The sequence below is a fragment of the Aulonocara sp. 'chitande type north' Nkhata Bay genome, linkage group LG5 (assembly GCF_057382095.1).
Source record: "Aulonocara sp. 'chitande type north' Nkhata Bay isolate Kocher_YH1m ecotype deep benthic linkage group LG5, A_spYH_male_GT1.1, whole genome shotgun sequence".
Taxonomy (NCBI): domain Eukaryota; kingdom Metazoa; phylum Chordata; class Actinopteri; order Cichliformes; family Cichlidae; genus Aulonocara; species Aulonocara sp. 'chitande type north' Nkhata Bay.
The window spans coordinates 34,907,492-34,935,473 of record NC_141348.1 but is presented as its reverse complement, the minus strand read 5'-3'; the positions used below and the strand labels follow the sequence as shown (position 1 = coordinate 34,935,473).

General features: G+C 40.0%; 1 protein-coding gene across 3 annotated transcripts in view; it reads right to left on the bottom strand.

The window, feature by feature from the left end:
- The window catches only part of arhgef10la (Rho guanine nucleotide exchange factor (GEF) 10-like a), a 118,224-nt gene that overhangs the window by 71,769 nt on the left and 18,473 nt on the right, over nt 1–27,982 (bottom strand). Inside the window, exons 3-16 of one of the 3 annotated variants that reach the window (XM_086293188.1) lie at nt 26,480–26,507; nt 18,435–18,595; nt 16,433–16,510; nt 16,209–16,339; nt 15,091–15,186; nt 14,241–14,349; nt 13,053–13,153; nt 12,579–12,656; nt 10,283–10,462; nt 9,124–9,240; nt 4,337–4,429; nt 3,452–3,622; nt 1,320–1,465; nt 238–410 (exon numbers count right to left, since the gene is read on the bottom strand). In XM_086293188.1, the coding sequence (XP_086149314.1) occupies nt 238–410; nt 1,320–1,465; nt 3,452–3,622; nt 4,337–4,429; nt 9,124–9,240; nt 10,283–10,462; nt 12,579–12,656; nt 13,053–13,153; nt 14,241–14,349; nt 15,091–15,186; nt 16,209–16,339; nt 16,433–16,510; nt 18,435–18,595; nt 26,480–26,507 (1,662 nt within the window). The remainder of the gene's footprint in view (nt 1–237; nt 411–1,319; nt 1,466–3,451; nt 3,623–4,336; nt 4,430–9,123; nt 9,241–10,282; nt 10,463–12,578; nt 12,657–13,052; nt 13,154–14,240; nt 14,350–15,090; nt 15,187–16,208; nt 16,340–16,432; nt 16,511–18,434; nt 18,596–26,479; nt 26,508–27,982) is intronic. The other 2 variants (XM_086293189.1, XM_086293190.1) reach the window with 2 other exon arrangements.

Genomic DNA, 27,982 nt, shown 5'->3' with positions numbered 1-27,982 from the left:
CCCCAGGCAGATGAGAACAAGTGACCATCATCACTATCCTCCTCACAAACACATCCTCAATCAGAGTGACAAGCAGCGCGGACGCATCTCCTCCCCTCCATGCGATGCTTCAGAACAGAAACAGATTAGGCTTGCTGAGTCGGAAGCAAGGGCTGGGGCTAACAGTCAGTCCCAGTGATGAGATTAACAAAATAAATGAGAAAAGACAGTTTGGCGTGTTCGCATTCTTGTTTTTACCTGACGTGAAGGTACCACTTGGCCTCTTAGCCCCACTCTGCTGGAACAAGGTGTCTTTGCTTTGAGAGCCCTCCTGCCCAACTTCTACTACTTGCACCTGTAGTAGGGGGGCGCTCCACTTAATGGTGTACTTGGGGCCAACAGGGACTAGGCTGCTGATATCTGGAGGCCCTCTGTTAGAGACGGAGAGAGAAAAAAAGGAGGGATGTAATTAAAAGGAAAACAACTCAAGAGAAAACCTCGCTCTAGCCAAATGCTCCCGCTAAAAGCACTACACCAAACACTCGATGGAACGAGATGCTCTGCGAAATGTTACAAAGGTGGTTGGTAGTGGGAATTAGAATTTTTATGATCACCCATGTTCCTCACCAAAATTGTACCCCTGGCTGTGAGGAGGAGTTCATTGCTATTCATGTATTCCTGTAATCACGCAGACAATCAACATTGTGATCGGTTTGTCAAGTTCCTGGAGGGCAGACAAAGTCAACTTCGGGACACTCGAGTTGAATGAGACGAAGAGTGATAATTGCTTTGAAGGCTGAACAAGAAGGCTTTAAGCGACATCTTTGACAGGGGCTTTGCAAAATATACAAAATCCCTTTCCTGTTTACTTCTCTCAAGAAAGAGAGGGACAGACAGAAAGAGACAGGGAAGAGTGAGAGAAATGCAGAAAGAGAGTGAGCGAGAGAGATGTGATCAATGTTGCTGTCACATAAGATAAATTGGACAGAAACCAAAAAATGTTTTATGTCAGTAATCTAGAAGTCCTGAAGCTGTAGTTAGGTATTCTACCATTTGTTTAAAGCTGATAAAGCTGCTGCAATTCCAGATAGTGCTCAAAACCCCTAGCAGCTATTTCTCTTTACTATGCAGTTTGCCAAAATATCTTTGCGAAACCTAGGGCACAACATTAGAGCCTTTTGCCACCTAATAGCAATTTCTTCTAACCGTGCAGCGTACCACACTGTCTTTTCGCAACTTGCACACAACTTCATGCTAGAACTACACATTAGGAACGCATTAGCAAAGTGTTCTAGGATGCAAGGGCATTTAGCTCAATTTGCTCTACAAGAGGGACTTACTTGACATTTATGTTGGCACAGATGAGTACATCATCAAAGAGGAAGACCTTTCTCTCCTTCGACTTCAGGACTTGTCCCCGCTCACCATACACAGTCTCAATAAGCGTCTCACAAAGGACGAGTGACCCCTGCTCCGAGTTCAGTTGCTAAAAGGGACACAGCAATCAGATCAGAGGCACAGAAGACAGTATCACAAAGGGCCAGTCCTCTGGAGTTCAGTGCCTGGAGGACGCACAAGTCAGGCTTGGAGGAACAGATGTCTCATCAGGGATTAGCAACACACTCATCCTTCCCAAGGTCGTTTAATGTGTGTGTCCTGAATGTATACGCAAATACATCTAAAGCACGTTTATTCTACAGACTTAGTTAAAGTAAGCCCACGCATGCCCTTCTGCCTATCTCTGCTTTTCATACTATTCTTAAGTAATGAGAGAGGATCATAAAGCCAACCTTCAGTTTAATTTGAGGGCAAGAAAGGTTTGCCCGGATTTTTTTCGCCCAATGCTTCAGAAATATGCTTACAATTATTCCTTGTCCTGTTGCCTATACTATGCTCTCCACCATCCCACTAACACAGAATCCAAACTGGCTTAGCTTATGAACACTTGGACATGCAATCCTTTCCACCACAACAGGGCAACTACACGGGTATACAAATGCATTAGCTGTTGCGTGCACCCCTTTAACACGAACACCCACACAGAGACACAGTTAAAGAATCCAATAACAGATGGAATTTATGCTACACTATGTTGGCACATGCTTTCCTTTTCAGTCATCCATATGTTTGTCTAAGAGAAATGGCAAAGGAAAGCTTTTTATCACTTTGGTCCAGCTTCTTTTATGACTGGCTAAATCAATACTTTTATTTTATGCACACTGCACCAAAATAAGCTAGACTCATCACAATTAAAAGAATACCACTGTAGTGCAAGCACCAGGTTAAGTTCAAAGATGAAGCTCACATCCTGATACATTGATGTTTGTGCTCGCTAAAAGGCACGAATTTTAGCAAATAATGAAACTCTCTGCTGCGTTCATTCTACAACCTGCAGTGCAACAACGCAGCTGACCACATTTCAGAAAACAGAATGTCCTATCTACAAGAAGTAGCTGATTTTGGCTCAGATAGCTCACAGAATGACTCATTAGTCTGACTTGGACTGCTATTTGATGGGCACAAAACCATACAGCTCCTTCGAGATGTGGGCTCTTATGAGAATACATTCTTAAAGTCTTCAAGCATCAATAGACACACACGGCAGTGCACTGTGCATGTGCGCTCATGTGAGTGCATTTGTGTATGTGCGTGTATGAAACTCTCTCGCATGGTTATCTGTCCTGTTCTGGTGACTTAGATACTTTGAGACAAAGAATGAATATTTCATTGGATAGTTATGGGGGCAATAGAGGCGAGTGTTTCCTATTGGAATTCTGCAGTGTCACCGCAGCAAATGGAATTCTGTGTGAGTGGAGGAGATTGGCCGAATCAGCTCATCTCGGAGTCCTGGAAAGCAGGGGCTGATAGAGAGAAGTAAAAAGGGGAGGGTGAAAAAGTGAAGAAGACAGAGAAAAAAGCAGTCACACTAGAGAAAGAGAAGAAGAGTATATAAGCTGAGTGAGAAGGTAAGCAAGAGAGTAAGCAATGGAGTGCAAGAGGGGAATAGAGAGGAGGTAAAGAGGAGAGAGAGGGAGAAAGGAAGAGGGAGAGCGACAGGGTGAAAGAGATAGCTCTCTTACAGTTTCCAATTAAATGTCTCATTTACCCCCTAATTCTTCTTATTCAGAGCAGCATTTGTTCAGATTCGCAGCAGCAGGACTGTAATTTCAGAGTGGTAATGGAGAAGCAACGCCTCTGCCACTGCATTTGGTACTGTTTTGGGATGATAATGGGCATCGTTTCTATGAGGTAATTTCTCTAAATAAAAATGCCTCCCTAGATTAATGTTTGGGAAAGTGATATAAGTGATTGCTTTATACTAGTTTAATTTTCAGGTGTTTGGCTCACAGTGATAACAACACGTGGAGTTAGAGGGCTCAGTGGACTGGTTCACAGCTAATTTGATTGGGGCATATGTACGTGTGTGCAAATGTAGATATGTTTATGCGGGAGTGCATGCGTATCCAGTCACCTTACTGAGCAAGCGATCACTAACGCTGCGGGCTAGCTGCTGAGTCTCTGCAATCTGGTCGGCTACTCGTTTCTGTTCATTCAGCTTCTCGGCCAGCACCTCTAGCTCTGTGAGAGCAAGCTGCAGGGGCAGGCGATCCACATGTCCTTTTGGCGTATTCTTAAGCATGTCCTAAAAAAGGTCACAAAAAAGTTTTAAGTAAAGGTATAACTTGTTAGAATTATAAGCCATTCAGTGTTTTTACCTTTATCCTAAAATACAATGAATTAATGTGGCCTGAAGGATCAAATGCTCACTGTATGTTTATCACACTGATCTTCCAGTGTTAGCTCTATAAAGCACACAATCAACAAAACAGATTTAAAACCCCCAGATGTCTGTTAACATGCTTGTGCTGTGCCTTCCATCTGCATCTATGACCCAGTGAAAAGTCAAATGTTTTCTTGATATGCATCTCAGCTGCACCTTCAGGTCTACTTCCCTGTAATGTATGATTTAATGCATACACTTCTTCTTTAGAGTACTGAGTTTAGGCTGGAAGAAAATGCCTGATTCACATTCATAACTTATCTTTGGAATTCATGGATAATCAATGCCTACTGAGGGATGAAATGAGCTACTGCAGATCCAGCAAGTCAAGCTCAAATCCAAATCTTTGCTCAAAATGGAAAATGGAAGCTAGGACATAAAGACAGCAATATGAAAAACTGATGTGGCTAGCTACTTTTCGTGCTTTGAAAGTATGCGAGGAAATGTACTTTGGAGTCTATATACTCAGCCTTTAATGTGACCAAGGTTTCTTATATTGAAAGCAAGTAAGACATAAAGAGATTGATTAAAATAAAAGAAATAAAATTACTAGGCTCTAAAAACAACACTTTATACCTGCAGGAGCAGTATGAACTGAGGGAATCGCTGAATGGGCTTAACCATCAGGCCATATAGAGTGATCCGATCAACACTTGATGCCTGCTTTTTCTGAAACCAAAAGCAAAAAGAAAACAGAGTTGTGCAGTTAGAGAAAACGTCTTTCAAAAAAGGCCATTAAGAGGAAACTATGTTATTCCGGCTTTAAAAGGATCTAGTCAGAATTCTCTTTAGACCACGTGTGGGTGTGTGAGTGGGTGAATAAGATATGAAAAACAGGGTGTATTAGTCATATGAGTGCATAAAAGGGGAGTTTCTTTGAGTGTGTTATGTCTAATGTATTTCTGTGGGTGCAGGTCAGGAAAAGATATCGTTTGGTGCAGTGTTAAGTCTATGACATGATGACACCGCCAGTGTAAAAAGACAAATCACTGGACCTATTTAATAGACTGTATGGTGGAACAGTTTGGATAAACCAAACTGTAAAAAAGAAATATTGAAAAAGACCAGAAGGCGTTTTGCATCTCATTTTTTATGTTTAGGAACTAAAACATAAACTGTTTTGCTGATCATTATTGACTTTAGTTTGGACTGCTATTTGAAATAGGATAGGTTGTCAGTTACGGACAACAGGCATGTCTGTGCTGAGGGGGAATTGGATTTGGCCAAACATCCCTTTGAGCCCATCGAGTATGGTTCTGGTGGAGCATTAATGCTGGTGGGAGTCATTGGTGTATGACATTTTATGTTGTGTGTAATGCACCCTAGATTAGATGTAATTATGTGCTAGTGGTCCCTGTTAGTAGAATCATGGGACAAGAAAACTGACTGATTTTCTTCAACAGTGATTTAAACCAGTTAACAAGTGAAACGAGAGTATTTTGTCCATGTTCACTTTCAAAAGTCCATAATTTAATGTAATTTGAATATTATACAAATAATATACGAATGCTACTCCCGTGCCACTCGCTGGAAATGAGCTTCCATCCTCAAATGAAAGAAGAAATTCATGAAAAAAGCTGACGACTACCTCCACTATTAGCTCATCATATTTTCTCACATATCTCCTTTATGATCCCATACTGGCTATCATGAAAATGCATCAGCAAGAATTAAGAAAACACAGTCTTTCATAGAAAACAACACCTCTGTGCTACTGGTTTTTTATTCATTACATGTCATAATTCCATTAGTTTTTGATCATGCAGTGTTATCAAAGACCAGTGTTTCTTAATGATGGCAAAAGATTTGAACTTGTTTCTTGTCCATCAGTTGTGGCTCAATAGTGTTCCTTGTAAATGGGCTTTAAGACGAGACATCTTGTATAAAGAAAATACTAACAGAGAAGACAAGTTACACACAATCATTTGACAAAGACAAGTTGGCAGTAGTCTGCAACCACCCTCCTATTCAAACACAATTGCAAGTACAAGGCAGTGATCTCTAAGATCGTATCTACCTGATCTAATGTTCACACACTGACAAACACAACTTTTTTAAGGTAACTTAACAAACCAAAGGTGACCCCTGAGTGGAAGAATTTCAAATGATCAGATTAAAATCTTTTTCACCACATCTGGCCAAGGCAAGACGTCATTGGAGATGGGCTCTTTCCTGCTTGGTGCACTAAAATGTTTGAGTGGTGTCAGGCAGTTGAAGGTGAGAGCAGTTTTAAAAAGAACGTCTCTATTTCCCTTTTGGAGGGCAGTCATGTACAGTCAAATCTGTCTAACACAGATGGCCTATAAAACCATAATACTGTCTCAGATAATCTGAATGCCGTAGACGTTCACCTGACTCCTCATTCAGGACATGATCTGAATACTCTCACTTAATAGAGAGGTCGTGGGAAACACCAAGTGAGGCAGAGTAGGACTCCTCGTTCCACACTAATAAGAAGTGTCCAGAAAAACCCTGGAGTTGCTTCTTAATATATGAGGAACTAAAAGGTATCTCCATTAAGAGAGTTAGAAAGACGGGGGTGGGGGGGGTTAACTGTTTTAACCATGTAACATCAACATCAGCTCCCACCAGAGATAAAAGTGGGCCAAAATGATCGGGAACTAGGTGTTAAAGCACCTGCAATTAATGAGTAATTAAATCTGATAGGCAGTTTAATACATAATATTAATCGGGTTAATTTTTTATGAGCTGCAGCTTGGTGATGCTTCCAGCTGATGCAAAACAGATACTCAATCAACAAATCAGAAAGTAATGTTACCCCATGGTGCTGCCGGCAATCTCAACACATCCTCGTTTTTCTTCCCATGTCTGTCACGTGCGCTCGCATGCAGATGGCATTAAAGTTGCAACAGTTCCCCATACAGCCTTTAAAAATGCTCATCAAATATCACCAAACACATAAACTGTTTCTGTGCAGTTTGACTCAGAATCAGTCTGCTAGCTAAAGGCACAGTTGCTGTATTTTCCAGATAAGAGAAGAAATGTTAATGTGTGAGAAGGCTATTCTCACAGATGGAAAAAGATCAAGTTTATGCTTTAAGTTTAATCACAATATCCCCAATTCTCTGTCAATGGATTTATCCCATTATTCCATATTATGAAATGTCATTTACAACAAACTGGATTCCTTTGATTTAGATTTTTGTTCCTGGACAGTAAATAGACTGCAATGGCCACGGTTATTGTCAGGTTAGGTTACAGTTAACTGAAGAGATATTACAAGAGACATACGTGACACTAAACCAGTGCTAAATCAGAATCAATGAGGGATTCCAGTATGGTGGTCGAAATGCAAAAAGAAAACGCTTTTTTAAATCCTATCTGGAGACACAGTCAGCAGACTTTTTAAGGATTTATTTATCAGATTTTATTAATCATTCTATCCATTTTTTTTTTTTTAAACGAGAGCAAATTTTATGCAGCGCTTGTTTCCAAATGGTTGTTGTTGTTTGTTAACAGTTATCAATTTCAATGAATTTTAAGTAGGTAATGCTCACTGGTGTTATTTGCTGTTGAATTTCACCTTTACACTGGCTTTTTACCAGGTAGAGGTTTAAAACACAAAAAGCAGTAAACTTCAAAGCACCACCAGCACAGGTCTGCTGAACACAGCCAATAATCAAAGACTGTGCCAAAGAAAACAAATTAACTGGAGCTCAAAGTACAAATTGCTTTGTGGCCTATTTCTAATTTAGTCATTTAACCACTGCACTGCTGTGCCAAAACTTGGGATTCCTCCACCTATTTTAACTTCTGATTACCACATCAAGGTTCTTAAAATGAGATCCAAAGCAAAAAAAAAAAAGTTCAAAGTGGTATCCAAGGAGAAAACATCTGTTTCTGTGATGACATCTAGAAAATAAATTGTACTTCGTGACAGCCACAATGTAGGATGATGCAACAAAGCCCCATTTTGTCATTCAAACCACTGTCTGCAAAGTATCTGTTGCTGTGTCAGAGCTACGAAGCAGGCGAGGAAGAGGCAAAAAGCACATAGCAGATCGGCACATGTATGATCAATCAATCAAATTATTTTATTTTAAAGCAAGCACCTGCCAATGTCACCAGAAATATAACCACTTTTACCTTGCTGCCTAAAGCTGTGTTTGCAACCTAAACATCAAACAGCAAGATGCCTCAGCATTTACCGACATGACGTAAATGATTGAACTTTCCCCCATGTTAATTTTATTTTGGGGGAAAGTATTTTATTTTTTCACATTAGAAATTGACGTCAATTTCTAATGTGAAAAAAGGGGAATAGGGCAAGACTGGATTGGACCTATCAAGTGCACACTTCCCTCCACAGCTGCCATGAACTACATTAGGCCAGTGACATCTCCAGCAGGGTTAATAACAAGTCTTGCCATCCAAGAACAAGCTCACTTCACATTTGCTCTACTAACGGAACTTGCGATCTGGATTAAGCTACACTTTAATGCGGGTAAGTACAAAATGTCTAACAGTACCATTAGTGCAAAGTTGAATCAACGAGGAGTACTTACAGTCATAGTGTTTCTGAGATTTTATGTATTGTCTGATTTAACCCTATATGTAAATCACTGTATCAACTGATGTGTACTGAACTCACTAAGTTGCACATCTACAACTATAGCTGTCATTTTGCTGTCACAGTGAAATAACATGATAATGTCACTGCTGCTGCAATATTTGAAAAAGAACCCATTAAAACCTTCATGAGTTCAGTGTTTTTTCTTCTTTATGTCCATGTAATTTGTAATTTTGTTTGTCATCCCATTGGCAGTAAGAGGTGCAACATGCAGTGGGAGAGAAAGAGGAACCTTTCAAGAGAAAGAACAGGACACATTTTATCTGGAGTAACATGCAAGCCTGTCAGCCGGGTGATATGGTTCTGTAAATCAGCATTACAGCTCAATGATCTGGGTCATACTCATGCGTAAATGCTGGGAGCAGAGGGAATTGTTAAATCATTTCATGGCATCCTCCATACACTGTGGTACTTTATTTCCTATCTGTGAGCCCATGATTTCTAATTAATGCCTGAAACATTAAGTAAACAGCAGAGCCTTTAAATCGCACACACGCATACACACTAAATCAGACCATAATTTAATACAATCAATGAGCTGAATCCCAATTTTGTGTAAATAACCACATTTTTATGAACTTAACTATTTGTATGTTTGAAAAAGCGAAAATGTATGATTTAATTATATGGCTCAATGAGATTTGGGGATTTGCTAGATTCAGCGTTTGCTAAACACTAAAAGGGGGAAAAAAAATAGGAGCTAAAACACAAATGATTCATATTAATCTGTCAATAAGACAAATATGCACACTATACTCTGGTCGGAGCTCACCTTTAGGAAGTCCAGAAAAGCTGGTTTGGACATGCACGCCTTTTTAATGAGCGCCATGGCATTAGTGAAGTTGTTCACATAGTCACTGTATACATCCAGCACCATGGACTTGGAAAACTGTAGAAACAGAAAGCACAAACAGGAAGCATCATTTTCTGAATCGGAGGCAACAGCTAGACAAGCAGAGGCTCTACCGTGTTTTGGTTTTTATAGCAGAATCCACTGTCCTGTAATTTCCTCTAATATCTCAAATGACTAACCATCCATTTTGCAGGACGACCTGCAACCTTTAATTTTAATGTATGGATGTTTAAGTATAGTGTTTTAAAATGGTTTGTTTACCATTCCAGTTACTGAAAAACACCCTTCACGAGCCATTTGAGAAGTTGGGCAAAGAGGAATGAGCCGGCAGAGCGAGCGAGTGTGTGTGCATGCATGTGTCTGTGGGGGAAGGGGGTGTGTCCGTTTTGTGTCATTTATTCTCTATCCTCAATTAAACCCACACCAGGCAGCTGATAGTGGCAGTATGAGGTGTAGTGGGGAATTGGCAAATTGCATGAAGGATTTAACCCTCTTTGCTCACACTGCCCCTCAGGATACTGCCTTTCAGATATTACAACAAGCCCTGCAGGTACAGGTACATTACCACATGAAAAAGACCTGCTCAGTGAGGAGTACGCAGTCCCAGTACTCTTGTTTCCAATGTGTCCTCATTTGGTGGTAGGCATTATGATATCAATGGAATAGCACTATAATGGCCAGCAGTGCAGGGAGTCAAATCAGCCCCTCTGATAGGCAAATAATGAGCCAACCTTATGGGTGAGCACATGGCTGAGACTCACATAGGAAAGCTCTTCCTGAACACTACTATTCTAGCGCCAGAAGTTGTAAGCACACATCTCAGAGAGCAGTGGATGCATCGAGGATATTCATCACAACTGTAATTGATTTCATGTTTGGAGTAAACTATGCCTGTTTGCTCAATCTAAAACCTGTAGCTCATTATAACTCTGGTAGCAAAGCCGGTGTTATAATGTTAGAAACAAACAAAGAATGCACGTAAACACACAAACGTGTATAAGACAGCAAATTATCCTCCGGTTTCATTTCTATTTGCCCCACGCACACACCGTAAACATGCACATGCACGCACACTAACCGATGCAACAAATAAGTCTCCGATTTTCTCAGTACTGTCCCACTCAGCCACACGTGATGCCAGTGCAATCTGAAACATGGAGTGGCACTGGGTGATCTCCCTGATTCGGTAAAATATAGGCCGGATTTTCCGTGGGCTCAGGATGCGCGGATCAGCTTCCATCAGTGGTCGGTGGTACTCCTGGGGAGATTGTGACAGAAAATTGTGTTTTCATTTTTCTGTATATCAATATACAGTATGTGGGTGGGAGGTTAGGTTCTTAAGAGAGACCAGCAATCCACTCTCTTAAGCACTTCTCTTGTCAGAAGCATAAACAGACATAAACTGCAGGGTAACTGACGCATTTCTTGTGAATCAGGGAGAGAAAGAAAATTCAGTTATTCTGCCTGGAAGCCCAGTAATTCAAGGATTGTAAAATAGCATTTGCCACTAACAAACATGTTCAGAACTCAATGTGACCTGTAATCACAAAAGCCAGAATAATAATGACAAAAAAGAGCTCCCAGCAGTTATAGATTAAAAAAAACAACATGGCGAAAAGAGGCTTAATTCTTCAGTCAGCACTGATGGGTATATTGGCCTATACAGCGTACAGAAATGCCTTGATGCTCTGTGGGTGATAATTAACTTCCTTGAACCTGTTATTGCTGAAGTATAGATATAATGTGTAAGCTGTAAGTTAAAGATAAAAATGTTATTTAACAGAAAATAAAATCAAATGCTGTAACCATGTTGATCATTTTTTCCTCGTACACCATAGATGGTATATAAAAGATGCCCGTATTCACAGTGATCTCTGCTAGGTATAGTTGTTTGAACTGATGATCTTGGAATCTGTGGCTGTTTAGAAATGGCCAACTTGTGTAAATCTATAATTCTCCTTCTAAGGTCTTTGCTGTGTTCCTTAAATTGAGAAGTTAACAGACCTTGGCCTTGTCAAGTAAAAGACATGGAACCTTCAGCACTATTAATCGAAGGATTTAAGCGAGTACACATATATATTTGAAGCCAGACTTTTGACCCTGTATAGATTACAGAAAATCCAAAATAAATTCAAACTTGTGCAACCAAGTCATTAAAGATGTATGCTATATAAAAATTCCACTCTGAAAAAAAGAACAGTTCAAAGAAATCATTAAAAGCCCGAAATTGCCATGACGTTATTGCCTATGACGAGCGTATGTAAACTTCTGACCACAGCTGTATGTCTGCTAGAGTTGAGGCACTGTCAGACTGAAGATGGAAACAGAGTGTATTGAGTTGACAGATCTATCTGAAGGAAGAACCCATTAAATTTGGGAAAGAGTCCATTAAATTTTTAAAGTGTGTCCATTATGCTTTTCTGTATTTCCTGTCATATATACACTTGTTACATGCTGGGTGCAACTCTTATTACAGCTGACAAAGTTTAAAATAATGAGCTAGTGTATATGCAAGTAATTGTTATGAACCAAAAACTCGTGCCAAGCTCTAAATGGCTGGATACCAACATTTTTCTTCTACTCTTGGATGTGTATGATGTCAAAGAGGGTCTAAGAGAGGAAATATGGAGCTGGAAATGAGCATTATAACTCAGTGCTAATACTGGAGATAGGGCATTGGCATTGGAAAAGGATTTGCTTTCCAAGAGCCCTTCTAGTTGTTTTGCAAGTCTTGTCTGTGCATATCCACCAAACTGATAATTAACATAAAAAAAATTTGCTAGGCAACTCAGTATAACTGCAAAGTAGTTTTTCTATGTTATAATACAGAATGTAGTTCTAATAATGGATTTACAATTCTGTATCTAATTGTGGTAGGTATAGATTCTTATTTTCATATGTTTGAAGATACTATTTTTGTATTTATCAGGACTCTCTGAAAAGAGAAATTTCAAATGAGCTAATCCAACCTATGTATAATAAGCAATCATGTCACTCAAGAACAAAGGTAGCCCATTCTATCTTTACAATGAAGGATTTTGCTGTGAAGCCACTGATCACTGTTTATTCAATTTCAGTAGGTGCGCCTCTTATTTTTCACCGATTAGGAGATAACAACTCTTTTTCCCTCCAAAAAGGAAGATTAAGGACGAGAAGCTCCACCCCCTTCTATGCAACCACAACTCTGCCTCTCTCCCGCGGCAGCGGTACAACATCACAAAAATGAGGATGGGTATTTTATCAGGATTATTTACACTGAGACACCTCGATAATTTGATTGATACCGCCGCTTCTCTTTTCAGTGTAATTCATAACAGTTAAATTTTGATGATATTGCATGTGGCAGAAGAGGACAACTGGACTAAACAGCTTACCTGCAAGATTCTCCTGAGAGATTCCAGGTAGCTGCGCTCACTCTGAATGATGGAGCCAAGGATATGGCGCCTGACAACCTGCGCACACAACAGACCAGTCAGGAGATCTAGCGCAAAGAAGATATGATTGGGCAGAAGTATGTGTATGCTTTCAGTTAAGCATGGCACAGTTTGATGGATTGAACTATGATAATATGTTTGTCACAGGAGGAAAACACTGAAAGACAGGAAGGTTTGTTTGAACAAGGTTTGCAGCAGACTGCATGAATCACTGGATTTGTTTGACATGAAAGCAACTATTGTACCAGATACAAAACGCAACGCTTTTCAAAAGAGGATGAAAAGTATAGAGTGTGAGGTAAATACTGCGGAAACAATAAATACAATTAACAGCCTCAACTGGAAACACAATAACCATAAAGATGTGACGTTTAGAACATGCACAAGCTTGTGACAAAAAGCCCTCTGATGTACCTGGTGGCTGGTCAGCCCCTCTGGCATCGGGCTCAGCTGTGGGGGAGGATGCTTCACTTCTGACACAGCCACATCCAGATATCCTGCATCATCCTCCTCTTCTGTAGATGTTGAGAAATGGGGGGGAGAAAAGAGAATAACACAAAATGGTTAAAGAGTGCGTATGTGACAGAGATTGAGGCAGGGAGAGCGAGAATAACAAAAATGCAGCCCTCACATCTCACTGCAGTTGGAGAAAAACGGCGACACACTAAGTTTATTACCTCTAAAATATGAAGAGACTTCTGTACTCTCTGAAAAGGGAGCGCAATGGAGAAAGAAGTGAGAGAGTGAAAGCGGGCGAGGCAGAGAGGCCTTTAGAAAAACAAAAAAAAAAAAATCTAACAATACTGTATTTCTGTAGGAGTAAAGGAGGCACAAAGGAGTGTGACTGCAAAGACACAACCCAAAACATTCTCATCTGTGCATTGGCACAAAGACATTCGACAGTCTCAAAAATCCCTACTTCACCACTAACCATAAAGACATAAATACCAGAAGCTTCCAAAATTCCAATTAAAGACTTTGGAACGATGACAGAAGACTGGTGGAAAAGAAATACAATGCTGTGTTGATTTCCTTCAATCAATACCTAAAAATAGCAACACTGGCCTCTTTACTTCTTTGTGATGGCTTTTAAGATTTGTTGGAGGTCTGGGTTTAGTGCCTGTGGTTTATGGGGCTGCTCAGTTCTCCATTAATGGATGCTAATCCATTAAGTGAAGGTCCTTATAACGCAACATATATGAGAGCGCACGAGGTGCTTCATTCTTCTGCTTTCTCCAGCATCAAAAAAAAAAAAAAAAAAAAAAAAAAAAGAATAGCTCGACCACACTGTCTGTCGGAAAACTGAGGAAGTGTGTCTGTTTTATTTATTATAGTTATAATCAGTGAGATCTGTTTTTCACAGTGCTTTCATTTCTCCCTGAAGGGATTTGTATAAAGAAAAAGTAAGACTTTCTACTCTCTCTCCCTGAAACACTTCTTTGGCTTGGCTAGCTTTATATACAAGCAACTGCCTATAATTCAAAGTGTCAACTGTAAAGAGTTACAAAACCCAAACTTCATAACTTCCTAAACATAGTATAACTTCTATCCCCAAAAGCCAGTTGACCAAGATTTACAAAGTTTTAGACTTTCCTGCATTACCCAATTGATCTTTTCTCTGCAGGAAGGAAACTTTTCGCATGACAGCTATTTTGGTCCTTTCAAGCCCATCCTTCGTTCCGCTTCTTGCTGCCTTCATGAGCTGCTGAACCTAGTTAGAAAGAGCAGACAGAGACAACAAAGGAGTGTTAGCGCATGAGGAAAGTGCCATGCTGTGGCAACTTGGTAACCTACTGTGCACCTCTGGAGAGAGATGGAGAGAAGTGGCGCTCAGTAGACTCATCATGAATCTCACCATCTGCAACTCCCCGTGGGTCGCTGAACAGGCTCTAATCAGTGAGTCTATGAGCGTATCATGGGAAGATTATGGTAAGAGAGTTCCACATGAGAGCAACAGAGCTGCGTAGCTCATGGCGGGAGAATTCAGCTGACCACAAACTCCACCTTTAGTATCAGAATAGCCCTGCAACAAGACTCCACAGACCCAGAATATACCCAGAGTGCTAGTATTTTTAAACAATGCTACTTCAGGAAAGTAGGTCATTAATTGGGGGCAAGTTGCACTAGTGTTTATGGAAGCAAATAGGCTGAATATTAGTTAATAATTAATGAGTTCCACAAATATATCTTAATATTAAACCAGGCAGGAAAAGAGAGAGTCAGAGAGAGAGACCAATAGACTGACCAGGAATCTTAAATTAAAGTCAGAGTCCACAGGAAAGTTGGGAAGGATGGTATAGCAAGCCAGTTAAGCCTTTACATCAGCTGAGCATACAAGACAGCATATTTCAGCTCAGGGTCAATCCTATTGGCAAACATCTAGCAGAGTGATTTTTAGCTCTCTAAAGACACGGTGAGATATTGCTGTGTTCACTTGCTGCTGGAGATATACCTTGATGTCATAGTTGTGTTTTCCAGACAGCCTCATGGCCAGTTCTCGTTTGGTCCTGGCACACCGTTCCCTCAGCCGACGCACTTCAGGAGTGAGCTACAGGTTTCGGACAAGGAAGGGCAGGGCATAGGTGCGGGTTGTGTTTAGCCACAAAAGGCAAAAGGGGGATGAAAGAGCAGGAAAAAGGAAATAGAAAAGGGAAATGGAGGCAAAGAGATCAAGGCAAAACAAGCAACGAAACACTGGGAATTAATCACAAGCGCAGAGTGAAAGCTGGAAGCACTGCATTGGTCAGAGGGGTTATGCTGTATCAGACTGATGGCCTTTGATTTAGAGAAGGATGGCAGGGGTTTCAGGCAGTTTAGTGAACATATTAAATAAGAAAACTCTATTGCAGGTCTCCCAGGTTTCTTCGGTAGGATGAGAATTTTAGGTATACTTGGTATAAAATTAATTGGACGAAGGAATTAAAAAAGTATATTTTTGATCTACCTATGGTCTCCCTCGCTTCTCAAAGCATTAATTTAACTTGAGCTTCTCTTGGATTACCATGGAGTTATATCAACACCTTCAATATGTAAAAATATGTAAAGGTAGGTGTACATCTATACATTGATAAAGATTCAACTGAGCAAAATACTTTTTTTTATTAGAGTGATTGCAATTTTTTCTTATGCCTGCAACGGTGTATGCGTGTTGAAGGCTGGTGAAGCATGAAAAGAAATGCAGCACATTGTGAATGTGAACACAGTGCCATCATGTGGAAGGACACTCTGAAGCCGAACACTGATTAACAGCATCCTTGGCAGAAAAGAGGCAAAGAGATCTGAGGCTTTTCAAAAAGAAATGCCTTGTGTTTACTTTCATCCCACAATGAAAGTATAACGCTAGACAGCCTGGTATACATTTTTTATGTTATTTATAGTTTCCTTACAGTTCTATACATTAATAAAGACAACTGCACAGCAGAAGCACCAGATGAAATAGTCACATTGATTTTTTTTTTCTATCTGCTGGAAACCAACCAAAACAACCTGGTCAGTCATGATGCCATTTACAATCTAGAGAAATGACAACTTGTGTAGAGAAGTAAACGGATGCATTCACACAGGCTCTACCTTGCTCTTTGTCGGTAGTTTGGCCTCGTTATCAGAATGCTCATCGTAGCTTTCAAACTCACTGGAGCTCCATCCGTTGCCTGCCTCTAACGCACCAGTGTCTCTCTGAACGTCTTCATAGATCATATCTGCTAAACACAAGAGCTATTACACATCAGAAGCTGCATAATGAGATCTATGAGAAAGCAAGCAAGAAAAGTGAATAGGTGTCTACAGCTCCTAACCTTCATCAGGAGAGACGGGTTCTTCGCTTGGAACATCATCATAGATCACCTCCGAAGCCTCTGCCGTCGGGGGTTCGGCTTCAGTCACGCATAGAGTTGGCAGAGTAAAACAGGAGAGTTGAAATAAACACTGTTGTTCTGACTTGCACCTGCTTTTGTTACATCATTCTTTTATATCTCTCAAAAAAAACAGCAAACACAATCTAACAGAGCTTTACACCGACTGAATGTTTATGCTCGATCTTTTAGACTCTGGGTGTCACTTAGCTTTAGAATATTTCCACATTTATGGCATTAACAGCATTTAAACATCATCATTCACAGGGAGATCTGCCAAATATCATGTGTATCTTGTGTACTGTTGCCACAACGGCTTTGCCTACATGACATAAGATGATTGTATCAGGCTTGTTTGAGCTATTGACCCATTCTCTCTCCACGCTTGGCAGGATTTGTCATTAACTGCTTTGAGAGTGTTTCAGCCTAATTTAGCTCAGTGAGCTTTATTGATTTGGTCTTAAACTGTGATTTGTCTGCAACACTTTCCCCTAAACCCTGAACAGCAACAATCACTGTTTTCAATTAATCTGACTGAAGATGTGAATTCTATCATGGATTATTGAGTCTAAAATTTAAAATAACCTTGCAATACAAGCCAGAAGATAAACTATTCTTTTCTTTCTCTCTTTTGTCCCCCAACAAAAAAGGATTAGCTCCACAAATGTTCGTTATACCTCGCTTGGTTTCCGATGCCTGTGCATTCAAAGAGGATTCACAACATCAGCCTGACTCCCAGCATATCGGCAAAGTGACTGGGCCTCTTGGGAACATGGCTTTTTACTTTAAATGTGGTATACCAGAAGTTCTTCCCTGTGTTTTCTTACTTTATAGTTAACTTTTCTCCACAGCAAGAAAATGACGTTTGAATAAACTCATTCTTAGTTCTTACTGCATCTAAAGGCACACTCTAATCCATATAATATCTATGATCACAAAAATATATTCTTGCTTTAAGAAAGAGAAAAAACATAATTATTCACAATGACTCTACACAACTTTGGTTCCAGCGCAGGTTAATCCACATGCAAAATACAAAGTCCGACAATTGAAGACTTTATCTGAAAATGTGGCAAGCGTGAAATAGTAATAAATTTCTCATTAGCATCAGCACAACTGTAGTCATTTTTCTTGCTTTAAGTCAGCTTGCATCTACCATTTTCTGTATTTTAATTTTAGATATCAGGAAGAAAGGTTTAATATACTTCCATTATTTGATCAATTTAACTGCATTGTACGCATTCAGACTAAAGCAGAGGCCCCTGTGTGAAAATGCATCAGAGGGGTGGGACATAAAAAATGTCATGCAGTACTGCAGGGCTCCTTTACATCTCTCGTTTCTGAGCCACCTTCAAACAGCAGCACTGCTGACTGAGTCGAAATCCGAAAGCAATTTTCCCTCATGGAAATGGTACTCTATTGATCCTCGTCCTAAATTAATTAGATTCCTGTCATGTCTGGGTAGAAATCAAATCATGGCACAGAATATGTGTGTGTGTGTGAGTGTGTGTGTCAGTCTGTATTGTATCAGTATATGTTTGAAAGGGGTACATATGTGTTTATACACATGAAGGCATCTTTATGTGTGTCTGGCCTTTCAATGTAGAAATCACTGAGCCATGAGATGACCACAGATTTGTAATATGGTGTTCTTGCCACCTTTGATCAAGGTCAAGAGATGGAATGCGTGATACTAACAAAATACTGTTTACAATTCATATTGCCAGTTTCATTATGGTGTGGTCCACAGTACTGTTTACCCAATTCTGGAGGCTGTATTGGTTTTTCTATCAGATCTATCCGCAATGTGAACACTGTAATACATAGGTGGAATGAGTTGGAGTCCCAAGGCAAGCTTAGGTTTAATCTTTTTTGGTCTGAAATTGAACCCTTGATCTACAATATAAGGTGCACGGTTCACTGTCAATATAATTTAGCTTTGTACCTTCAGGGATGCCCCTCGAGCCTTGCTTGACGGTTTCTTTGCTGTGGTCTCCTGAATCGACAGAGGACACCACAGCTGATGGTGCCACAGGAAGCCCCCGGAGCTCCTCTCCTACACAAGGAACTGAAGCACTGGGCTCATCTGCTTCTGCTGCTGAGGCACTGGAAGGTACCCAAACATTAGCACAGTTAAACTAACACAGAGTTCTGTGTGCCTCATAATAAGTTAATTTCAATGGGAGGAAGGGGAGGCAGAGTGGTTGGAGGTGGGTGGGTGAGTGGGGGGTGGTCGAAAATAGTTCTTTGCTGTTCAAGCGTGCAAATGCACACTCCCTAAAGTGTGACAGAACACATCTTGCTACTGTCAAATTCATGTGACGTTTCTGAAGTAACTTCTTTCGGAAACAGGAACAGAATTCTTTTCCCAATTTGGCTAGCTGTGCAGCTTTACCTCTAACAAAGAGGATGTTTTGTTTTCCCTTTTGTCTTTGTGCTTATTTGATATTTAAGAGAAGTTTCTCCAAGACAAAAACTGATTTCAAAGAAATTGGGTTGGAAGTGATGACAGTTTTTTTTTTTTGCTGCATTGGGGAATTCTGGCACCGTCCAACGACCAAAGAAAAGTCTCTAACATAATTTCAGCTTGTTTTCTCATTTGTGTTTCGTTTAATCAAGCGTTTTCAAACATCAAAAGTAAAAGTCAACATAATTTTTAGCAAGCCACCAGAAACAGGAAAATTTCACAGATTTCTATCATATAAATGAACACTAAACCGTACGTGGACATTGTGTCACTATGCAGTTGTGAAATCAGATCAGAAACCAAGATTAAATTAAGAGGACTGCTTAGCCTCTATAACCTGTCTCATTGCTTTCTTTTTTGTGTATTTTTGAGTTGTTGGGGTTGTTTTAATGGTATTTAGAGGCTCTTTGGTCATGAACATCTTCCTACCAATGCTGAAAATATAATAAAAGCTACATATTGTAGAATTATTGTTTAAATCTTGTGACAGCAATGTTATGCCATTAAAAAAAAAAAACAGTGATACCCTCAGTTGTAACTGGGCTATACTTTGCTGATTCAATTATTCACAAGAACTTTTGCAAAGCCCAAAGTGTGCTACTTGAGTCACTTAACTTGTCCCTGAGCACTGTCATATCATCGTCTGTCATGCCTGAGGCTGACTATAATTACTACTGGCTTTATGAATGAAAACATGCCCTGAACCAGCTATTAAAATCAGACTCTAGCACCACAGGGGGGAATCGTGTTGATACAGCTATCACAATGCTTGTGTTGATGCTGCCAGTGAGGCATTTTTCTCCCCCACATGACTGATAATATGACAGGATCCAGCATGTAGGAGAATCTCATCTACACTAATTAAATTGTCTCTCAGCCAAATACCTCAGCAACACTTGCAATGCCAGTACCAGCAGCAGCAGCTACTCAAGATGATGGGCAACTGGTAGACAAATGAGACGTGCCAGAAGAATGTTGTCCATGGGAACTGCTGGGGAGGTAGCCTCGCAAGCTTGAAATACACTGTTGGCATTCAACAATCTTGCAAACTGTTATCTTTCACTGCGGGAGCATGCAGAGCGCATACAATGATCAAAGCTAGCAGGAAGGCGTTTGTACCATCTGCGATTTTTGGACTATGGAAAGGTAAGATTAACTGAGTTTTTGTAATGGAAGCATTGCTTGATGGAATTTTAAATGCACTCCTCTTTGACATTGGTTATGTCTCTACATATACACACAAAAGGTATTGTAAATATTTTCAAATGATATATATATATATATATATATATATATATATATATATATATATATATATATATATATATATATATATATATATATATATATATATATATATATATATATATATATATATATATATATATATATATATATATATAAAACGTCAGTTGTCGTTTGTGCCATGTTTCCCTGTTGCACAATAAGCGCCTGCCCCATAGGTGGAAGCAGATACGCCTTGCCAACATGTTGTATTACAGCTACTGATAATACCGTTTGGTTTTACAGTGGTGTCTAGTTCTGCAAAGTATTACTCTGATGCATTGTCTATGATGTGGCATCATTCATCTCAATCTGAAGGACAAAAAGGATCTCCTCCCACATGAAAACAAAAAAAGAGCTATTTCTCATCACATTTCTTGCAATGAACTGATCTCTTGTCATTAAAATTACTTGTGTGGGAAAAGAGCAGAGTCAGAACAATAGTGATACACAGATTGCCTCCCTGACTGTGTGCATTCATGTCAAGTATGAGTAATTTGAGCAGGGTAGCAATCGATCCAGGAATATTTCTGCGCACCCCCGTCACAACTTATCTCTGCCTATAAGCCCTAGTGAGTCATATAGCTTAAGGAGAGAAAGAGGAATGATTTTCCAATGCAAATGACATCACCTGGGGCAGAGCACAGCCTAAAGTGGAAGCTGCTTGAATGCAAATACTGCATTTCCATCTGTTTCCATTCTCTTTACCAACAGCACCAGAGCAGTGCAATATGCCAAATCTCTGCCCGTTTTAGCCCCTCGATCTCTCCTGATCATCTCAGATAGAGCTAAAAGGAAAAGTGACCCTTTGGAATTATCAGAATTTCTCTGGTGATTGCTCATAATATGTGTGGTAGAAAGGACCCAAAGCACACAGTGTTATAGACACGTGAATGACTTTATTTACAATTTGCTTCCTGCTCATAAGGCTTTTCAGCCACCTCTTTCTGTGCAGCACACCTTCCCCCTGGTCTCGGCATCCTACTAAGGGAAGGCGTGGCCATGCGATGGAAAACCTCCCCTGACACCACACATCCCGCCATTGCCCCGCCATTGCCCCCCCATTGCCCAACTTAGGCCGGGGAGCTATCTGGCCTAGCCTACTCTCCATACCAATGTGCTCAAAAGGGTCCTCCACTAATGGCAAAGGGCGCAAAGGTTTTTTTTGGTATGGCCGGTCAGTTGACCAGCTCACATCCCAGGCTGGACACGCACCATCGATGCAGATCCCCCCAAATGCACGGGCAGTAATTTGGGCCATAATTCATTCCAGAGTATTGTCATATCCCATAATCCCTTCCACTGGGTTATAATGAGCCGCCTGGAGATTCATTTCGCAGCAGCTCTTAGGCGCCAACAGCTGGGTGTGTTCCTCTTCTGTGCGAGTGTCACGACTCACTCGCTAAAGCCTATCTTTAATCAATACAAAATGCGGGTAGGTCAGCGCTGCATCAGGGCACACCGTGTGACCATCAATTCTTATCACTTGGTGAAAGGCTGAGCGTAAGGTGTCATCACGATGCTGTTCAAGTGGAAAATCTCCCATGGAGTGAATTACCGGAGCCGGCGGGGCCCTGTCATCTCCTTCTCACCAGAGTAAGTGTCCGACGACCCCCACGTCACCGCTGAGTGCAGCGCAGACACTACACGCCACTAAACGTTGTGAACACATCCCCAGCTGAACCACAAACCACACCCCGCCACAGTGATCTGAATGATCTTCATCTAAGTCAATGTGTCCAAACATAATTTAAAGAACAAACAATAAACAGTAGCACTTTTAGTGTTTTTATTAAGCACACTGAGGCTACGTCCACACGTACACGGGTATTTTTGAAAACTGAGATTTTCTGTTTTCGTTTTAAAAAATAATCCCGTCCACACTTAAAGGCAGAAATGAAGGAAAACACGGCTATGAACATGCCAAAGCAGCAGGTGGCGATATATTCCTAACCATGCAGAAATGTTGGCCAATCAGAAGTCTAGAAGCCTCGGTGGGAAAAAGTAAACAAAGCTGGGGCATAGAAACAGAACCGAGTCGTATGTGTGGAGGGACAGTAACTGTGTGTATATGTAAGCATTTAAACACTGCAGAGAGTAGAATTAACAGTATTGTAGAAATTCATTTGACCGAAACAATAACGTGGCGCACAGTGTGACGTCAAAAAATGCGCACACCTTTGACGCTGTGTTTTCTGCGTTTTTCTCGTCCACACGTAAATGCAAAAACTGAGTTTTCAAAAATATCCACCCTGGCCGGAGTTTTTAAAAATCTCCGTTTTCAGTGACCAAAAACGCCGTTTACGTGTGGACGAAAGGTGCAAACGCATAGAAAAATCTACTACTTATCCTGAACCTTTTCCAAATTGCACACTGTGTTAATGCCAAGCTTTTCTGTACAGCAATCACAGACTCCAATTAGACTGCACTGCAAGTCTTGAGTTCATGGCTTCTCATTATATTTATATACTAGTTTGCTTTGAATGTTTTTACAGAATCATCTTTGTTTCTTTTTCGTTCACAGCAACACCAACAGAGGGAAACACAAGGTGAGAGTTCTTCAAACAAAGTGGCTGTGAAAAATAAATGCGTTCTTCATGGTAGATTAGACACGTTGCTTTCCAAGGGCAAATGTGTAAAGTTCCCCGCAAAGTTGCAAAAGGGAAAAAAAGGTGAAGGCAAAAAACTTCTGTGGGGAAAAACAACAAAAAGTGAAAAAGGAAAGTTATTCGGTAAGGTTAAGGCTCTGTGTGCATAAAACAGATGCATGCAGACACGTTGTCATGGTATCTTTTGTGCTAATCTTTTCACTGCTGGGGTTCCGTGTCATCCGTTTAATGAAAACTATCTGTCAAGTGTTAAAATGTGAAGTCAGAGGTAAATGCTGGTATCAAACACTGACATGCACATAAAACTCAGGAGAGAAGTGCTGCTTTGAGCCTAATAGCTGTAACGAGCTGATGTGCTGTCATAGCAGTGCTAAAAAAAAAACACATATTTCTACAATAACATTCGCAAAGTAATTTTGGCAATATTATTCTAAAACTGCTGACAGATTTAGTGGATGTGCTGACAGTCTTAACACCTTGATTGTGGAAAGTGCTATTGATAGCTTTTCTTTAAAAGGCAGACTATTGACTAAACCAAACTGGAAATGTGCACTCAGCACAAATCTTCCTGAATGAGAAATTGCCAAGACCTCGCTGTGACTTTATCGCACACACACAGGCACGCAAGCACACACGTATATAATCATTTATGAGCTCACATATGCACACAGCAGAAATGTACACATACAGACACGCTCACACCTGTGTACAAACACAGGCAACTTCTCTCAGCACAGGAAAGTCGACAGGAATCCAAACTATCAGCAGAGGTTTCTGAACACACTTCCTAGAAGCACAGGTGGGAGACCTCATGGTTTCCATCAAGCAAGCACAGAGGGTAGAGAGAAATTATTCTGATGAGATCTCAAACCAAAGGGGGTTTTTTGGTCTTTTTTTGTAGTTTTAATGTTTTTTTCATAGACAGAACTAAAAACAATAGAACTGCACACAAGGTCAGTGTGTAAAAGATAGTACAAAAAGCAGTATAAGCTACAAAGCTAAGAAGAACAAAAAACAGCTAAATTTTCCAGCACAATCCCCAGATATTTGATCGGAGCACCAGGGAATTCAGAGGCCAAGTCAATACCTAAATCTATTCCGAAACTATTTTTGTAGTAGAGTAAGAGCTATAATTCTGCCGAAGCACGACACTGATAAATAAAATCTAAATCAATGCTAAGACAAAGTATACTGCCCATAGCGTGCCTCTGCAGCCTTTTTTAAATAGTGTGTCCTGCTGCCACATAGACAGTCAACCACACGGTGTAACAGCAAACGTGACTCATCAGACCACGTCTACTTCCATTCACTCACATGCCTATTAAAGCACTTTCAACATAGGAGATGGGGTCAGTGTGGGCTCTTTGACCAGTCTGTCGCTACATATATCCACACACAGCAATCTTTCCTGTGTTCTGACACCTTTCTATCACTGACATTGTACAGCTTTTTTCTTAAATGTGTGCCAGAATATCTCTCCTGTGGGACTGAAACACACGGGTCAGTTTTTGCTCTACACTTGAGTCGTGAATCCTGAGTGATTATAGGTAGATAGAACTGTCCTTTTTTAAAGCAAACATACCACTTAGAATCTAGGATAATCTACCTCTTGATAAGTTCAGCTGTAACTATATAACCAGTGTAAGTCAAGTGTTTGTATATTGCGGCTAATTTCAGTGTTCACTTTATTTTCATTATTATTGACTGGCGCAATGGATTTTACCTTTGGGGATTTAATAGGATGACTGCCTTTCAAGCTTACGGTGAGTTCAAACACACCATGAGCTGAAATATGCTTTGGAGAAACTCTAATTCTGCCCGTTAGTGTCTGGGTTTCTGTTCTGTAAGTGACTTTGACTGCTGACCTCCCCGTGGAGAGCAGGAGGCAAAAAGACAGTTTCCTTAGTGGAATCAATAAACTATCAAATCATCATTTACTATGCAGACGCCTCACAGCAAATCATCTTAACTGCATGAAAGATGATTTCTGACTGCATCAATATCAAGGTCATTTCATGCACCTTCTCAGGAATGGATATTTTGTCTGCTGTTCATTTTACATTTCCAATGATTCAGAGTCAGGTACTGGATTATCATGTATTCATGGATGTAGAAAGTTTCATTCGTGAATGTCAAATATTATATGTAATATTTCCAAAAGCACAACAAAAATAAGTAAAATGTACTCCCCGTGGAAGAGAACCACGCAGTTAGTATTATGCGCCAAGTTATGCCGTGATCTGCCTCCTAATGTCCCTGTACACCCACACAAGCATATTCAGCTATTCTGGCTGATTAGACCACTCCTCAGGTTGGAGGCAGTCAGACTTCTGCTTGGAATTATGTGAGGACTCTGTGTACAGATATGAGTACATGGAGTCCTCCCCCACAACTCAGAGCAAAGCTAACAGGCGAGGGAGGGAGCTGTCATTTATAGTCATACACGCCCACACAGTTCTAAGAAGTCTAATCAGCAACAACACCAACAACAACAAAAAAATGGAATGAACTTGTGGGCGTTCCATATGTGCAGGGCTTTAACAGGTACCACAACACTTATACAATGAAGAATAATGGAATTCAATTTGTTCTACTCAAAGCAATAACAAAAACAAACACAGCCTGTATCCACAGGCTGTGAGGCTCCTGAACTCTCTGCCCCCCTCTCACGGACAATAACCATATCCAACTTCTTAATAGCAATGAACTGGTCTGCATTGGTGCATCATATCTTTATTCTCTTCCCCCTCCTGCCCCCCCCCCCCCTCTTTCTTAAATAGATAACTATCATATCTGATATCATATCTCACAGTACAATAATATTGAATGAGTTGCATTGTTGTATTTTGTCATGTTTCTCAGGTCTTTGTCTGAATTTCTACGAACATTATTGCTAAGGATTGTCTTATTGCATTGGAGTCACACTGGGTTAAATATGTACACTTGGGTTTTAAGGGGTATTTATTATTTTCTTCTTTTTTTTGGGTTGTATGGAAGCCCCAAACGCAATTTCATTGTTCTTGACAATGACAATAAATAAATAAATACTAAAATAAATACTAAATACTAAAACACACGGGTCTTCGCAGAAACGCTGTCCCCGTTTTTGTAATCGACATGCACCTCACTGTCAGTACATGCATACATTTAGACTTGCTTCATTTCCACTAGGGAGACATTTGCAAAGGATAATGGAGAGAAACCAGGTCTAGTCTTTACTATGTAAAGTGTGCTAAGTTGATATATGTTATGATTTGGTGCTATATGAAGAAAACTAAATTGCATTGCAAAAAAGACTTGCAAAATTTACATTACTACATTAGGAATTATAGATGAGGCTAATCCTAATATACTGTATGCATCATTGTGAGTCAGGCAATCCAGTGATTTCCCTCTAGAACTGTATCAGCAGAAGCACTTCATACTTGACATCACCTCGTCATTATCTGTGACATGTCATCTGGCATTTAATGTTATAACGTCACAGTATCTCCCACTCAATGTCGTGTTTGGATGAAGTGCAAGCATGACATTATCGCAGGCGTAATGACATAATAGTAATGAGTTTACTTTCTCCACCACCCTTTAGTGATTTTCCCCATGGTCTGATCATAATCAAAGGCAACTTACCAGTTGGGTGACTCAGTAACTGGAACATCTGTCAAAAAGAGCAAAACAGCAAGCATGAGGCAAATTATTCCGAAGAAAATGAAGCACTACGTACAAACTTTAAAATGAAACTTTACCACGTGATAAAAAGACATTTTGTGACTCTGGTGTATTTATTATTTATTTACTACTCGTATGCAGAAATTTTCATAAACTAAATTTGTGTTTAGAATTTAAATAAACTCATGAGTGTTACTAAAAGTGAAGCAATATGTGTATAAACCACAGCTAAAAGTGATTTGCATGATTGTAATGTATTCTGATGGCATACGTTCTGTACAAAAAAAAAAAAAAGGTGCCCTTAATCAAAGGCTACAATCAATCTACTTTGGCACCTTTCACAAAAGCTTGAGTCATCCAAGTGAGGGAAGAATCTACATTTTAGCTGCTCTCAGCTCTCGATTACATAAGACCTCCACTACACACTGTTATCGACACTCAGAATTCCCCTACGCATCTCACAGCCCACTTAACGGATTACCACACATACTTGCTAAAAAAGCTTTTTAATTAAGGACTAATCACTCCACTTTGTCCAACAGAACTTCTCCAAGACCTAAATCTCCCTCTTTATCTGAGCATGTAATTACCAGGGCCTATTTGGCAACATTAGCCAGGTAGTAAATATCAGGGTTCATACGCCTTTTTCAGGATCAAATTCAAGCTTTTTAAGCACTTTCAAGGTCCCTTTTCAAACTTTTCCAGCACCGGCCTCAGTGTGAGCTTGAAGACATTTATAGTGTTTAAGTAGTTTAATGTGTAGGTGCTGATGATAAACACATTTTGAATGAAAGCCGGGGAACTTTGGTACTTAGCACAGAAACAAATGACTTGTCTTTGTGACCATATGGATCGGTCCCTCATATTACCATTATTTCACCCAAAGGCACCAAGTTAATACTCAAAAAAGCTGTACACACAAATATAAACAGTACTTGGTGACAACTTTGCTTTTAGCCTTTAACCCTCTGGGGTCCAGGGTATAACTGGATGTTTTTGACTACTTTTGATTTGGCCTCTATATTTCACCTGTTCATCTTGCCAATCTGTTATTTTCTCATTTTGACAAACTGTATCAGCACAATTTATCTAAATTCAGACAAAATTTTAAATACGAGTAGAAAGTGATATTTTTGACTGTAAAAACCACAAGCATGTTTAACGAATCATTTTCATAACTTGTAATGCAAATACAAATTGTACATTTTTAAAAAATATGCACAGTTTTGCAAACAACAAAGTTATATGGTACTATTTACCTAAAAATGCAGCCAAGGCTCAGACGTTTTTTTATTTAACCATTTAAAAGTATGTACAGAACAATCAGGTGTTCTGCATCAAATAAGAAGGCACACAAATTATTTATGCAACTCCAAAAAAAAGTTTGTGTCCACTATAAAACAGATGAGAACAGCACAGGGATAAACCTGCAGGTCTGACAGCAGGTGTGTCACTCAGCATTTA